Genomic DNA, 14,596 nt, shown 5'->3' on the forward strand with positions numbered 1-14,596 from the left:
CTTAACTGGGAGTCTTGTAGCCTTGCCCACTAAGTTCTCACTGCACTGTGTCAAGCCTGTGCCTGTTGCTGGTAGCACACAGCTCCTTTATCAGGCAGCGGAGGAATGAACAAGAACAAACAGGTGTAGTACACAACGAGAGCGACGACTGTGAAGGAAGGAGACATGACATAATCAGCGCTGCAGACATCGCCACAGAGGAGTGGACAAATGTACCGGTGAAGCAGATATCGAATGCATTAATAATACACCTAGTGAACGACATGGAGAGCGACATGAGGATGTCCAGCACAGAGAAGACAGGAGGTAGAAAGCAATGAGGCCTGAGGAGCCGGATATCGCGAATGAGGGCAAGTTGTGGAATGAAAACAATATTTCGTAGGAGGAAATATTCCGTATGAACCAAAGCAATATTTCGTATGAACCGTGCACAAAACGGGCCGAATCGCAACTTAGGGATCACGTAAGCACAGGCCATCCCCGTACGTCAATAGCCAAATTTGTCATTTGGAAAATTGGGGCTCCGCCGCAAGACGCGTCAGCTAGACGCCGAGTCGAAAGCGGCTTTCGACGGGCTTGTTCAAAGCTCAGCGCGGCGCTTTCGGCAAATTCCGCAATAGCCTCGGGCATCGCGAAAGCCAGGACGATGAAAGCCATCTCGAAAGCCGCACGAAAGCCAACTGTGAAAACCCCTAATAGGCACAAGCTCTCCCAAAGTCGCCATGGTTTCGAGCATGCAGGAGCTTAGAAAAACGTGTAATGAAATATGATAAAGCTAGACTTAAGATCTTAAGCTTAAGACCCAGCTGGGGTTTATATCCAGGCCTGATTGAATGATTGGCCACAGTCACTAATACATAGGACCATTTGCAAGCTCCACATTTAGGCGCCGAGTATCAACTTGTACTCTAATCTTGTCCCCTGTCTCCAAGTAATTAGTTGCTGTTCAAAGTACTGAAGAATGCTCGCTTGCATACGACTTCACACATCTGGAGTATCGGCTACACGCATTCATCGACATCCCTCATTTCGGAGGTACATACAAACCGCGTTGGGCGAGGCATATCTCGAGCCTGTACCGACGCACCCCGGCGTTACATGCCTCGCACTCAACCGTCCACAGGCTAAGAATGCCATATCGGTTAAACTACTGCAGGTACTTTTACTGCGGGCACATGCTCTGTGATGATGCGGTTCAGGAAGGGTTTACGCTATAGGAGTTCCACGAATGTCTGGAGACAGTTCAATTCGACAACAGGTGCGCACTTGCCCTTCACAATGTGTTTCACTTGTTGATAGCCCTTCTAGCGTGCGCGTGCTGGTAGTCAAGTCATCCACCCCCGGATCGTTCTGTGCAGGTGCAGATCTCATCGAGCGGCGCACCATGTCCAAAACCCAAGTGGACAAATTCCTCCTCGACCTTCGAGCCGCACTTACTGCTCTGGAGAATCTTCCCTGTCCGACGATTGCTGCCATCGATGGTCCTGCCCTCGGAGGAGGGCTTGAGCTTGGCCTGGCTTGTGACTTGAGAGTGGCAGGTAACTGAAATCATGTCTTGCTGTGTAGGTCTCACAGCCTGAGGCCCGATATAGGTTACTCTGTGACCAGGATCGGATTGCCGGAGACACGGCTAGGTATCATCCCAGGTGCAGGAGGAACGCAACGTTTGACACGTCTTCTCGGTCTGGCCAAGGCGAAGAGTCTTATCTTCACCGCTCGATCGCTCACCGCCTCAGAGGCGCTGGACTTCGGTAGATATCTTCTATGTGCGCTTATTCTGTCATTACAACCTTTGCCGCACAGGTGTGGTCGACTATATCTCGTCTGCGGATACTAGTGCGCTCGACAAGGCACTCGAACTGGCCGGGGAGATCGCCCAGAACGGTGAGGCGCCTTTGTTGCAAAGAAGAGCGCAGCATATTTCCTAAGTAGTCGCTACAGCACCGCTCGCTTTACGTGCAGCGAAGCAAGCCATCTCTCGTGCCCCCGAGCTCAGCTTAGAGACAGGTATATGCCTTTCCTTGTTTGGAGCATTACATTCAGCTCATCGGGGTGACAAGGTCTGGACTTTGAGCGCGCATCATACGAGCCTCTACTCAAGACCAGTGACCGCATGGAAGCATTGAACGCTTTCAGGGAGAAGCGTCCACCCGTGTTCAAGGGAGAGTAGCAATGCCTTGTGGATTGTGCATTGTGGACTGTATCAGGGTTCCAACTACGGATTGATTGTCGCTGAAACCACATCCAACTTCTATCTGCCTCGTTCCAAGGATCGCACTGGTGGAACATTGTAGCGCGTAGAAGCTTCGTACATCTCCCGGTGAAATTTCCAATGGTCTACCGTATTTGGCGCCATATGTGGGTATTCGTCGACCAGCTGGCCGCGAAGGCTATACACATGCGTACTTCATATGGAAAGATTTGTTGTATAAGTCAACTCAACTGTTGTTCATCACACCACGGAATGACGCGCATGCATTCAATAGGTTTTCAGTGTGGTAAGTCGTTGCCATGAGTCCGTGGCAGGCATTGCACTGAAGCGCTTCACTTGTGGTCGACACATTGCTCCCTTTCTTTGTTCGAAATCAGGAAAACTCGGGGCACTGCTGACACGTTCCAAATACAGAGGAGCTCTCGATAATCGTTCACCTTTATTGACCGCTCGTATTTCGTATATTCGTTTTCTCGAGGTCTGCATGAGGCAGAGTACCGCCCTTCCGCGCCACGGAGCCTCATGGCCGCACCTATAAGAACCGCGCTGGTTTGAGCGTAGGCCAGTATCTGCAAGAGTTTCTCTCAATCCAGCGAGCTCGTTACTCAAGCATATCGTATGTTCTCCCGCATCACGAGAGGTATGGAACGATCAATTCACCGTGCGTAGTCAATATCATTATTCCAAGAGGCCTGCTCTAACTCCTCCCAGGCCGTTTGATGGAACTACACGAGGATTCTATTCCCTCGAGCGAGGTCGTTCATTACATACCCTCGAAAGAGGATGTCGAACACGAGAACATTCCAGATGGTCCTCCAGGAAGTATACTGGAAGTCAAGCATCTGTACGAGGTATATGATCAAAAGAAGGACAAGTATGTACTCTGGCCGGCCCCTCCGGAGACTGCATCCGAGGATCAACGGGAGGGCTCGAAGTACGCGGTATATGCATTCTCGGTGGTCCGTCGCTACTCCCCCTCGGGCAAAGGGAAGACATACGACATCATCATATCACTTGAGATTCATAGCAAGCACCTCATCGAAGCTGCGAAAGAGGTCGTGGGACAAGTCCACGGCATCTCATGGAACGCCAAACACCTCCGCGTAGGTCCTCACGCTCACTCTCATCAATTTACTTATTTCCACCAGATCAATCCGCAAATTTTCCTGATGTGGCTGCATGAGCTCCAGGCTTACCAAGCAAAGCTGATCGTCACAGCACACAGTGCCCCGGAGAACGACCCTGCCCGCCTGAAGGTCGCGCACCTCAGCCACCTGCTGACCTACCTCACCACAACGTATGCGTCTACCCTTGACACATTGTCGTCCTGGCTCCGCCACGGCGAAATTACATTTGATCTTCTGTGGGCAGTGTATGTTCCTGGCAAAACCATTCTCTACACCCTTTGTCCCGTCACGGGCGAGCCGCGGGCTGTCCGCTTGCTGCATGCGGAACTCTTGAAGACAGTCCGAGGGTTGTTGACCAACGTTCACGATCCTACAGGCCTGACAGTCGGCAAAGATGACGACGGCCAATATAACGATCATATGTGGCGGTTCAAGGTGGAATATGTAGAAGCGGATGTCCCCGAACCAGGACTTCGAACAAAAACGACGAACAAATTCGGATATGCAGACCTCGGAACGGCGCTGTATATCCACGGCTTTGCGGGCGCGAGGAAGATTTCGAACTTGGATGTCTTTCCTATTGATTACTATGCCGGTCCGGGCGGTACGAGGGGTTTGAAGGAACGATTGATCAAGCGCGGCAGAAAGTGGGCCGCGATCGCTGGAGGAGTCCATCATCTTGCATATCAAGGCATGGCCTCATATTGGGAAGACAGTTCATACATGAAACTCAGTGTGTGTGTCGTATGAACTTTCAGCGGTGCTGAACGTTACCCAGGCTAACTTTTCCTTCATACAGGTGAAGTCGCGAGTAATGGTCGATCGCAGTTCGTTTTCATAGTCGTTCTTGTCTTCCGCACTACTTACTTATGGTCCTGCCTGGATGCTCAGAGACCTTTGCAGAAAGCAGGCCAAACTATGAGAAACTGCCCAGAGTCATAAGAACGTTGTCCGGATGCGTCATCGATAAACATACTCTCAGCACTAGTCTCACGACTTCGAGTGCTTGGCAGTCGACCACTTCCATAGCCGATCTATCAGAAGAGGAGTTGTTGCTTACGACGCCTGTAGTGTATGGTTTCAGTCTGTCCGACAAGCGTTGGCGTACGTGTATTTCGTCTATTCTGCGAGTTCTTTTGTTCACACAGCGGCCATTCTGACGTTTGATTACAGTGGAGTTTGCGATTGATCATGTGGAGGCGTTTGAATGGAATGAAAAGGTGTTCTCGCAGCTGGTCATTCCGGACCAACACAAGACAATCCTGCAGACGCTCGTGGGATCTTACAGTGCGGGCGCGGCATCTGGTTTCGACGATTTTATAACCGGAAAAGGCCTCGGACTTGTAATCAACCTCTTCGGCAATCCTGGGATAGGTACATACATCTTCATTTGGGGTGGTTTCCACATGCTAAAAAGTCGCACAGGTAAGACCTTGACGGCGGAGGCAATCACCGAGTGTGAGTAATAAGTATCAGATCTCGTATAGACGTTTTTACAATCTGACGTTGCTTACAGATTTGCGAAGTAAGTGACATAAGGCCGGTCTGATTGCCTGTGGTAATTCATACATCTGTCTATCTATCCAGAGCCTTTGTATGTCGTAGATGCTGGTGAACTCGGGACGACACCCCAAGGTTTGGATAGGAACTTGTCAAACGTGCTCAAGCTATCGGCTGCATGGGATGCGGTCGTCCTCATCGATGAGGCGGATGTTTTCCTTGAGCAGCGCTCATTGCATCACCTCGAGAGGAATGCCATGGTCGCTGTCTTCCTGAGGCAGCTCGAGTAAGCAACACCTTTCGGAGCTCACCGACCACATTCACGTACCTTCTTGAATAGGTATTTCCGCGGGATCCTCTTCTTGACTACGAACCGAGTTCGGGTGTTCGACGAGGCATTCCAGAGTCGCATTCACGTATCACTCAAATATCCGGACCTCACTCCTGATGCGCGCCGCCAGATCTGGGTGGCATTCATTCGCAAGGCCAACGCAAATCTGGCAGATGGGCAGCTTACCGAAGAAGAGCTGAGTGATCTGGGTGAGAGGAAGGTGAATGGACGGCAGATCAAGAACGCTGTGAAGACTGCTGGAGCTCTGGCTGCTGGGAAGCAGGAGGTTCTGGGCTATACGCATCTGGCACAGGTTTTGGACTTGATGGAGGAGTTTGAAATGAAGTATGCGCGCATGTTCTAACCTCCCTTGATTCCGCTGACAATGATGGTCTTTCAGTGATTGAACGTCTGACAACGTGTACTTGCATTCTCACGTATAGATTTATCACGTCTGTGATCTCGTGAGCGATGTATTTGACGCTTGCTTCGAGGTTCGGTAGTCGATGCTGTGCGTTTCTAGGCATGAGCCTATCGGCATTCAGTATCTACATTCATAATATTCATCGTTGCTTTTACCCTTTGATATACCAGAGGATTCTGAAAGGAAGGCCGAAAATTTATGCTGTCGGCAGGAAGGCATGGGATCCGCTTTATAAAGGATCGCTTGCTGCCAGAGGCAACTATTTCGAACGAAGTCCTATAACTTTGACGGAAATCGGTACTATCACAGGGAGCACAGCATACGTGTTCTGGCTTGCTGAATGGAATTCAAAAGTGCAGAGCCAATGTAAGATGCGTGTGGATATGTGGAAAGTGCAAGCTGTACGATACTTATTTCTGATCTGAACATTGCGGCAGTCAAACTTACCTGTTACTATTGCAGCTTGACGATATCGTGGAGGCCGCACCTGCTCCGTCACTACAGCTCTTCTAGCAATAGAAACAAATAGGATTTCTTGCGCGCTGCTGATCACCTTTCGTTTGCTTTGGGCGAGGACACCGTAGTAACACCGACGTCTGGCAGGTGTGAAGCCGTGAGGGAGACGTTAAGGCCGAGTCGAAGATTCGAAGACGGTAGGCACGCTGCTAAAGCAGCACTTCACGGCATAAATGCCGTTGACGATGCCCTTATTGCTGAACGCTGTACCTGACTGAAACTATTATAACGAGGATATAAGAGACGTCATTCCCTTGAAGCATAGTTTCTCGGAGACTGAGCAAATCATGTAGCATCTCCATATGTAACATGCGACCGCCGTATGTCAAATTCTTTGACTGCATGAGGTAGCATCAATCTTCGTTCCTCGTTGACCGACTTCTCCAAACGCAAGATAGACACGTAGTACTACACACTACAAATCAATGTCATTCTGTGCCAGTGGCGGATCCGCTCAGAATCATCGTGCGCGATTTAGAGACGATGAACGCAAATTCAACAGAATTTGAGACCTTGAAAGCTTTCTAGATCCACTGTATTCTGCGCACGTATTTTCAGAAAATATGCAATTGAAAGATGCTAACTTTGAGCAATGTTTGCTATGCGTGAAGAGGCGCGTGAAGAGGCTGTGGCCCCCCCAGCTGTGGCCTTTTCCTGTGGCCTTGCGGAGCGGAAATTGCCGTCTGCGTCTGAACCTTGTACAAACGCCCATGTCTCTGAGAGCAACTCCGTTCTCGAAATTGCACGCATGATCTCTGTGTCTTGTTTCTTTTTAACGGCTATCCTGGACGATACTTCGAGCGTGGAACAATTCGGAGAAGCAGTGCTATGTTCTGGTATATTGTCTCTACTTTTGCCAAGATCGTAAGTTGTTGTTTGAAATAATTTGTGCAAGAACCGGAAGCCCGATGGAGGAACCTGGCCAAGTCTGGTGATTCCTCCTTCGTTCGCATATCTCTGGACTGCACGATGAACCGACTACGACTAGCAACACTTTGCAGGAGTCTCTCTCGAAATCGGCTTTATTCTACAGCCACTGCGGATGGCACTGCCCTCTCGTATGGTGGCTCATCGTTTCCGTACAGATGGCTCCGCGATTCCTGCCAGTGCCCGAACTGCGTTCATCCCTCAACCAAACAAAAGCTACACAGGACGTCGGATATTCGAGAGGATGTCAAGCCCGCCCCTGATGGCGTAAGGGTCACCGAGAAGGGCGTGGATATTGCATGGAGCTCTGGACATGACTCACACTATGCGAAGGAGTTCCTGGAGTTATACGCCTCTCCGACCAAACTGAACGCGTTCCACAGGGACGAGGTCGCGAAGCAATGGGATGTTTCGGAGTTGCAAAAGGCGAAGGACTTATTCCTCCCATACGAGAGCCTGCAAACGCCCTCCGGTATGCTGAAGGCTATCACGCAGCTGAGCCGTTACGGTCTTCTTTTTACCACCGGCGTACCCAACCAAAAGACGTCCCACGAGCAGTGCGAACTCACGATACTCGCGAACAAGTTTGGCGAGATCCGCGAGACGTTCTACGGAAAGGTGTGGGATGTGAAGAATATCCGGAACAGCCGCAACATCGCGTATACCAACATCGATCTTGGGTTGCATATGGATATCCTGTATGTGGGTCGCACCTAGTCGCCGCGTCGATATGCTCACCGGGAACATAGATACTTCCAGGATCCTCCACGCTTCCAGATCCTTCACTGCCTGCGGAACCGCGTCGAGGGCGGCATGTCTATTTTCGTAGATTCTCTTCATGCAGCAAATGTGCTGCGTGAGAGCGATCCCGAAGCGTTCGACGTGCTCGCGAGCACGCCCGTCGAGTTTCACTACATTAATGATGGGCACCATCTGCACTACGCGCACCCGACCATCGAGCTCGCACCTCTGTCTTCGACCGATCCTGCACCCCGGCCGATTGCGCACCTCAATTATTCACCACCATTCCAGGCGCCGCTGCCGCTGTCGACACCGAAAGCGTTCTATCCTGCATTCGAGCGTTTCGTCGCACTGCTTGAAGACAGCAGCTCGCGGTTCGAATACACGCTGCGTGAGGGCGATGCGGTATTGTTTGATAATCGTCGCGTGCTACATGCGCGGACGGCATTCACTGGCGGCGAGGAGCCCGAGCAAGCCGGAGATCAGACAAATCGGTGGCTGAAGGGGTGCTATCTGGAGGCTGACGCAGTTTGGGATCGAGGACGGGTGCTCGCTGAGCGACTGGAGAAGGGTGAATGATCGAACGTAGGAAGCGGGCTGCCTTAAGACAGAAATGGTGCGCATCCTCTGCCGTTACATTATCCTTTCACGACCTGAATGCTTCAGCGCGATGCAGGTTTACTAAGTTGATCGGAAAGTATGAAGACATACGGAGTATCCCTCAGTTGAGCAAAAAGAGTGTTAACCCGAGTAATGCGCTGAAATCCATGTACTTAACGTTGTCTACCTGTGGATCTGACTCAGAATACCCAGCGCTGGGCCGCAAGAACGGGCTGAAAATGCTGATGACGATTAGACCACGCCTCAAAGGGAGCATTGACTTCAACGGATCTCTCGGAAGTTAAAGATGATCAGTAGATGTCCTGCTGCAGTCGTATACTGCTGACTGTTGCCAACTGCGCCTTCGTTCGCTGCAAAGTCTCCAGGCTCTCTGCCTCCAGCATAGGGATAGGACGTCGTCGAGTTTGACTGGGCCCTTGATGACTCTTCCTTCTGGAATCACTGTTTGCTCCGTGGATGATTAACTGTCCTTCCTCAGGTCGTGCAGTCTCCACCTCTTCTGAGCTCATTCCGAGGCACCTCAAGCTTTCTTTGATGCCATGGGATTGTTAGGGACTCGTGAGTCGTCAGGCCTACGCGGCGGCCTCAGGTAGCTCTACAAATGCCCTCTCGCCGATCAACGTCGCAGTTAATTTTTGTCACTGTATCCTCGCGCCATCAGCCACCTCAACTGTTTATCAAACCTTGGTATTGCGTGATTCTCGAAGCAACAGATGCGGCAACCATCAGATGCGAAGTGCGATGCTGTTGAGTGCAATGTAGTTCTGCCCCACAAAATGTAGCGGATTGCTCGCGTCTTACGCCTTGCAGCTCTCCTTGTGACCTCTTTGCGCACATCAGAAGTGTGCCTCGACATCGGAAAGGTTCGTTTGGGCAGGACTGTGCTTAACTTGCTCCTTATTCAAAGATACTGCAGGACCAATCTGTCAACTACGAGCACCTGATGATTTGCTTGATTTCCTGTGTATTATACCCATGTCAAGCTGCTTCCTGCATCGCTCCGCGTAAATTCAGGTTTTCAGACTTTACATATCTTGCGGCAGTTCGCTCCTCGCTAGCCTCTCACCCTCTCATCCTCTCTATCCTCCCCACTTTCTTTCAATTGTCCGCTTCAGGCTTTTTAATCGTCTCCCGGTCTGGTGAAATTACTGCATAGATATCCGATGTCCTTCGCTTATCCGCATTTGACTGAGACTTTCTCTCTCGTGCCACAAAGCTATGTTACGACATCATCCCCATGCGATGCAAGTCTGTATCCTGAAGGCGGGATATCTACTCTGTTTGTTGGAAAAACCAACTGTCCCATCTCAACCAACAGTCCCGCCTCCCGCCTGCAAACAGAGGTACCCAAGTCAACGCTGTCTGCATCCATTACGGAGCAGACGACACTATCACCAGTCGCATCGTCCTCAAGACTTTCTTCTGAGGTTCGTACGACGTCCATCGCAACGTCTGCATCTCGTACGACGGCGGCAACCATCCCCGGTGTGAGCACTCCGGACGAGACGCGCTCTGCCTCCAGACCATCGTTTTCTTGGATAGCCATTGCAGCTGCGGTGATATCCTTCGTCATGCTTGCCGCATCAGTCGCTCTTTGTTTGTGGCTGCGCAGAAGGAAGAGCCGAAAATCTCAGAAGTCTTCGCGAATCATGCCCTTCGGTGAGTATCGCGCTCCTTTGGCAGGTTTACATCTCAGTGCGCTAAATGTATTGTTCTTATTCTCTCTCAGCTCCCGATGCAAGGCCAGATGACGTCATTTCGGATGCCCTCCGCGAACACAGATGGTCGGAGAAACAGGCAATCACCCAAACACAGGGACTTGTTTCATCGCCATCCTTACCACCTCTACCTTTCCACGATGACCCGTGCATCGTACCTGCTGCCGAGACAGCAATAGCGACCAACTCCCACCGCAGTTCTTCGCCATCCCCCACGTTCCGCAACAGTTCCACATCGGATCTCCCGAGGCAGAACACGCCCGATGTTTCTCATAGACGGCACGCTGCTGTGTCGCTCACAGAGACTTGCCGCTCCATAGAAACCCAGCTGCCTCAATACACGAGTTCTCCATCTCCTGCGATAGAATCGTCAATGGGATTCCTCAATCGCGACCCGTATGCGTGGCAGCCACAAGCGAACGGCATAGAAGGGGACTCTACCAACAGTAATCATGGCAGGTCGAGCAGCGGTCAGACGTTGCCGCCTGCTTATCAGCCCCGACAAGATGTTTTTTGCGAGAGCGATGTGGATGTAGTATTATCCATAGAATAGGCGGATTGCCCGCGTGGATCTTCAGATATACCGTTACTTACTATGATACCCGGATCGGACGAGGACCACTTCATTCGGCAAGAATAATGGACTGCTGCTTCGCAGGTGTAGATGAATCATGTCGTTCGTGCATTTGGTACGATGGACGCGCTTTCGAGTTTAGATAGCCGTGGTTATGTCGTTTGACGACACAGAAGTTTTGAAATTTTGAAAATTTTAATAATGTACGATGAAGAATGAGCGAAATTGGCGAATGTGAATGAGGTCGGAGAAGGATGAGCTGTGGTATTCGGCGACGTACTTGCTGCATTTTACACATATGCTAGCACGACGGTCCTGCTTCGAGCATTTGTCATCATATCTGCCTTGGCTACTAGCAATGTATGCTGCGAGGTGATGTATTCTTAGGCTGAATTGGAAAGGCAATCAGCTGCCTTAGCGCATATAAGAATCCATGTCTTGACTTCAGCTCGTCTTTCAACGAATATCGAGCCCTATGCAGGTGAATAGCCATTCATTGAGCTCGTATCATGTTTAGTCAGTCAACGCAGGCAGTACAAGATACCCATGTTATCCGAGTCTAGAATGATCACCATATCGACGATCCGGGGCCGCATATAGGCTCACACTCGATAGTGCATGAACTGCCACGACTGACTAAACTCTTCGGCCTTTCCTATCATGAGTTGCGCCTACGTCCAGTGCAGCTCGTCACTCGAGACACATATAGCAGAGTTTGTTTCGAGACGTACCCTAGTCCCTGGGGTCGCACTTCCCTGATCACCAAGCTCAATGGCGTAAGATGTCCCAGACCATTGGATGCTGAGGGTATCAAACGACTACATTAACATTTTTCACGTCGTTCTCTTTCTACAATGACCCACTGGACAGTTTCTGTTCTCTGGTCAACATGGAGCTCCCAGCTGGTAGGAAACGGACTTGCAACGACTTGTGGTTCTTGATTGGTGTTCTCCACGCTGAGATAGAGCGGATCAGCAGTTGGCCGCCACACAGCCCTAATTGCGTATCCTCGACCATAGGGAAGAAACTCCCACTGAGAGATAGAGTCAATCACGGATGTCGACAATCGACAAACACGGTGTCTGCTCTTGCTTACTTGTTGGTTGTGCCCCCTATGCACAGTCCATCCAAGAATAGACCTTCGATCAGCGCCCGAAAGATCGAGTACCGTGCCACTCTTCACGTTGCGCAGAATGAATTTGTCCAAATTCATATAGGGTCTGGCGTCCAGGTCCATAATCTGTTGCCCTTGTACTGTCCTGCAGAATACGTGAAACCATCGTTGCCGGGGTTTCCCGGGAATTTCTTCCATGAGCCTTGCCTATTGTAAGAGTCTATATCGTTACTAAATCGTCGGAGCCCAAAGCAGTATGCACCTTGGCTTGAGATCCCTCGTTTTCGTTGTCCAAGCCAACGAAATAGCTCGTGTTAGGCCAGAAGATGCTGAGAGAATCATTAAATCGGTTGTCATACACATCCGATCGTGATCGGGATTAATCAACATCATAGAGCACTTACCACAAACTTCTATACTCCTCGTCGATATGAACATCCCAACTTGTGGGATAAGGACTGCCAATGATCCGTGCGCCATCATAGACTCCTTCCACTGTCAAAAATAGCCCACCCAAAAGGGACATGCGGGCACTGCGGATCGCGTAGCCTTTCCCGTTGGGAAGAAACTCCCACTACAACAATCATTGAATCAATTTAACTGGGACGTGATAGCGTAGAAACAAATGTCGTCTCACCTGTTGGTTCTCGCCCATGTGTGAGGGATATCCAAGGACCGACCTACGGTCCGCGCCAGATAGGTCCAGTGCGGTGCCACTGCGAGCATTGAGCAGGGCGTACGTTCCCGGAGTCTGGATAAGCATCATGGATGTGGAGGTATGGATCAGAGCGGAACGATGGGCACAGCAGCCAACAATTTTGTGGTCGTCGCTCATGAACATCGGACGTGTGACGAGTCGGAAGCTCCGAGTCTTGTGAATGCTGAAGCTGGGGCTTTTATAGTATCAATTTGCCTATCTTCTGATGGTTTCGCAACCGAGGCGCTGCTTTTCACATGGCATGGAAGATGCAATAAAACCACGAGGACTTCCATAAAGAGAAAACGCAACACCTCAAGTCTGACAGCAGCCGGCCCGCTACCGAAATAAGAGGCGTAGTTCAAACTTACGTCCCTCACATACTTCTATTGATAAATGTCCGACCAGCATGTCTAGTGACCATCTGCGAATGAGCAACTGTAGGGCCGAATCGAGAGAGCACGGCAAAACCGAACCGTTTTTAGGTTAGGCTCGAGTGATCCCCACTAATTAAGATGAGTTAATACATGTCGATACAGGATGAGATCGATTGGAAAGCGAGGTGTAAGATCACGTCGACCCTGGCCTTACATATATATCGTCCCGTGAGTTGTTCAAATCGCGCGGTACTGCGAATACACTCGGTGTATGTATATGTCACATGAGCTACGCCATCGAACTGCAAGATCGGGGGAAGTCTCACATGTCAGTCACTTGTTCTCGTGTTTCAATGGATGAGCTTGAGACGCTTTGGATATGTTCAAAAGAGACTTGTCTGTAGGACGTAGTACAGTTAATATGATCCTGAATTTCGTACCTTAATTTGCACCATCGTGATTAGCTCTGATTGTCATCGCCTGAGTTGATCGCGATACTGCAGTCTCAGCATGCAGCTGCTACTATGGCTCTCAGTACCGTTACCGACGTCATTTATGGCGCAAGCTGTCAGTTGAGTAACAATAGTGCAGTTTCGGGAAGTATCCTCTTGTGATTGAAAAAGCTACACGTTTCAAGATGAAGAACACAGGTCTGAATTGGCCGTGATTGTCACCTCGTGCACGCCGCAGACATGGAATAACACCACTCACATATCGAATCATTACTTCGACTGACGCCACCGATCCTAGGATGAGTCCCTACTACCACCCAGTTCCCTAGCGACCTTGGCATCTGAGACCTGAGCGTCTTCCGCATCACCAACCATCCGATCCTGCTCCTCGGCAATATGCTCCTTGACAAGTGGCTTGGAGAGGTACGGATCGTCCAGATCCAGCATCACACCTCGATATGTCTGCTTTCCCTCATCAGTTTCGCCGTCAAAAATCATGATATTTGCTTCAGAAACGTTGCCGTGCATAAAGCCAGCATCATAGTAGGCTTTGTGCTCTGTGGTTCATCAGCATAGATACGCCATGTTGCTTTATAACAGCAGCAATGTATAATACACGTACCACGGACTGCCATGTACATGATGATGATCAACTCGCCTGAGGCAACATACTCGCTCAGTCTGCGCGGGACGAGCTCGCAGACGTGCTCGGAGACATGGCGGAAGGGGCAGTCTAACATTGGCATGGTGAAAATGTAAGAAGAAGGAGGGCGATGGCTGAAGACAAGAATCAGGCAGTTTGAGAGCCATTTATCCTACTTTCGGCCCACTCGACACGCGCAAGTGGCCACGCGGCGACGCCCACGCGTACTTAAAGGTCCGAGTGGCCACTGCCACTGGCCGTTTATCAACGCATCATACTAAGCCTAGCGAGGAATCAGCCATACGAACTGGTGAAACACGATCACATCAAGAACAGTCCGCATCGTTTGTTTCTCCATTTTGCAATCGATGGAGCCCGTTCCACGATGGTTTTCTCCCTGAGCTCAGGGAACACAGAGGACATTACCAAATCACTCTCGAGACAGCATTGGGCCATCGTTCTATAGGCAAGAGTATATTGGAGAGTCGCAAGGCACTACGAAGGGAAAGGTGAGAAGGACAGATGAGATGGCGTCAAGAAGCGCTCTGCTAGCTGCGAACAATAGACGCCCGAGAGTATTGTTTCTTCCTCTGCATTTGTACTCGCGGCATTGTTCTCAAAG

At 50.4% G+C, this 14,596-nt stretch overlaps 6 protein-coding genes across 6 annotated transcripts; 4 read left to right on the forward strand and 2 right to left on the reverse strand.

The window, feature by feature from the left end:
• Positions 1-961: 961 nt before the first annotated feature.
• On the forward strand, positions 962-2,170 carry LAESUDRAFT_757921 (ClpP/crotonase; the record flags this gene model as incomplete). The annotated part of the gene is made up of 7 exons (XM_040912375.1): positions 962-1,156; positions 1,218-1,258; positions 1,309-1,538; positions 1,593-1,751; positions 1,804-1,884; positions 1,942-2,007; positions 2,061-2,170. 7 exons carry the CDS (start codon positions 962-964, stop codon positions 2,168-2,170), a joined length of 882 nt encoding a protein of 293 aa, XP_040765980.1.
• Positions 2,171-2,931: 761 nt separating this feature from the next.
• On the forward strand, positions 2,932-5,534 carry LAESUDRAFT_736115 (P-loop containing nucleoside triphosphate hydrolase protein; the record flags this gene model as incomplete). Its single annotated transcript, XM_040910663.1, has 8 exons — positions 2,932-3,315; positions 3,361-4,074; positions 4,139-4,166; positions 4,231-4,443; positions 4,513-4,713; positions 4,765-4,797; positions 4,945-5,125; positions 5,180-5,534. The coding sequence occupies 8 exons, from the start codon at positions 2,932-2,934 to the stop codon at positions 5,532-5,534; spliced, it is 2,109 nt and encodes a 702-aa protein (XP_040765981.1).
• A 1,545-nt stretch (positions 5,535-7,079) lies between these two features.
• Positions 7,080-8,357, forward strand: LAESUDRAFT_649610 (Clavaminate synthase-like protein; the record flags this gene model as incomplete). The annotated part of the gene is made up of 2 exons (XM_040904188.1): positions 7,080-7,735; positions 7,787-8,357. 2 exons carry the CDS (start codon positions 7,080-7,082, stop codon positions 8,355-8,357), a joined length of 1,227 nt encoding a protein of 408 aa, XP_040765982.1.
• Positions 8,358-9,562: 1,205 nt separating this feature from the next.
• On the forward strand, positions 9,563-10,842 carry LAESUDRAFT_811696 (uncharacterized protein; the record flags this gene model as incomplete). Its single annotated transcript, XM_040914338.1, has 2 exons — positions 9,563-10,058; positions 10,129-10,842. 2 exons carry the CDS (start codon positions 9,563-9,565, stop codon positions 10,668-10,670), a joined length of 1,038 nt encoding a protein of 345 aa, XP_040765983.1. The 3' UTR covers positions 10,671-10,842.
• Positions 10,843-11,167: 325 nt separating this feature from the next.
• LAESUDRAFT_724264 (carbohydrate-binding module family 13 protein) lies at positions 11,168-12,764 on the reverse strand. Its single transcript, XM_040908575.1, has 7 exons — positions 12,443-12,764; positions 12,210-12,379; positions 12,068-12,134; positions 11,788-12,012; positions 11,555-11,724; positions 11,423-11,492; positions 11,168-11,362 (listed from the first exon to the last, which is right to left on the reverse strand). Exons 1-7 carry the CDS (start codon positions 12,569-12,571, stop codon positions 11,294-11,296), a joined length of 900 nt encoding a protein of 299 aa, XP_040765984.1. The 5' UTR covers positions 12,572-12,764; the 3' UTR covers positions 11,168-11,293.
• A 648-nt stretch (positions 12,765-13,412) lies between these two features.
• LAESUDRAFT_749087 (uncharacterized protein) lies at positions 13,413-14,464 on the reverse strand. Its single transcript, XM_040911543.1, has 3 exons — positions 13,954-14,464; positions 13,591-13,888; positions 13,413-13,531 (listed from the first exon to the last, which is right to left on the reverse strand). Exons 1-2 carry the CDS (start codon positions 14,075-14,077, stop codon positions 13,626-13,628), a joined length of 387 nt encoding a protein of 128 aa, XP_040765985.1. The 5' UTR covers positions 14,078-14,464; the 3' UTR covers positions 13,413-13,531; positions 13,591-13,625.
• Between the last annotated feature and the right edge of the window lie 132 nt (positions 14,465-14,596).

The sequence above is a fragment of the Laetiporus sulphureus genome (genome assembly GCF_001632365.1).
Source record: "Laetiporus sulphureus 93-53 unplaced genomic scaffold LAESUscaffold_12, whole genome shotgun sequence".
Classification (NCBI taxonomy): domain Eukaryota; kingdom Fungi; phylum Basidiomycota; class Agaricomycetes; order Polyporales; family Laetiporaceae; genus Laetiporus; species Laetiporus sulphureus.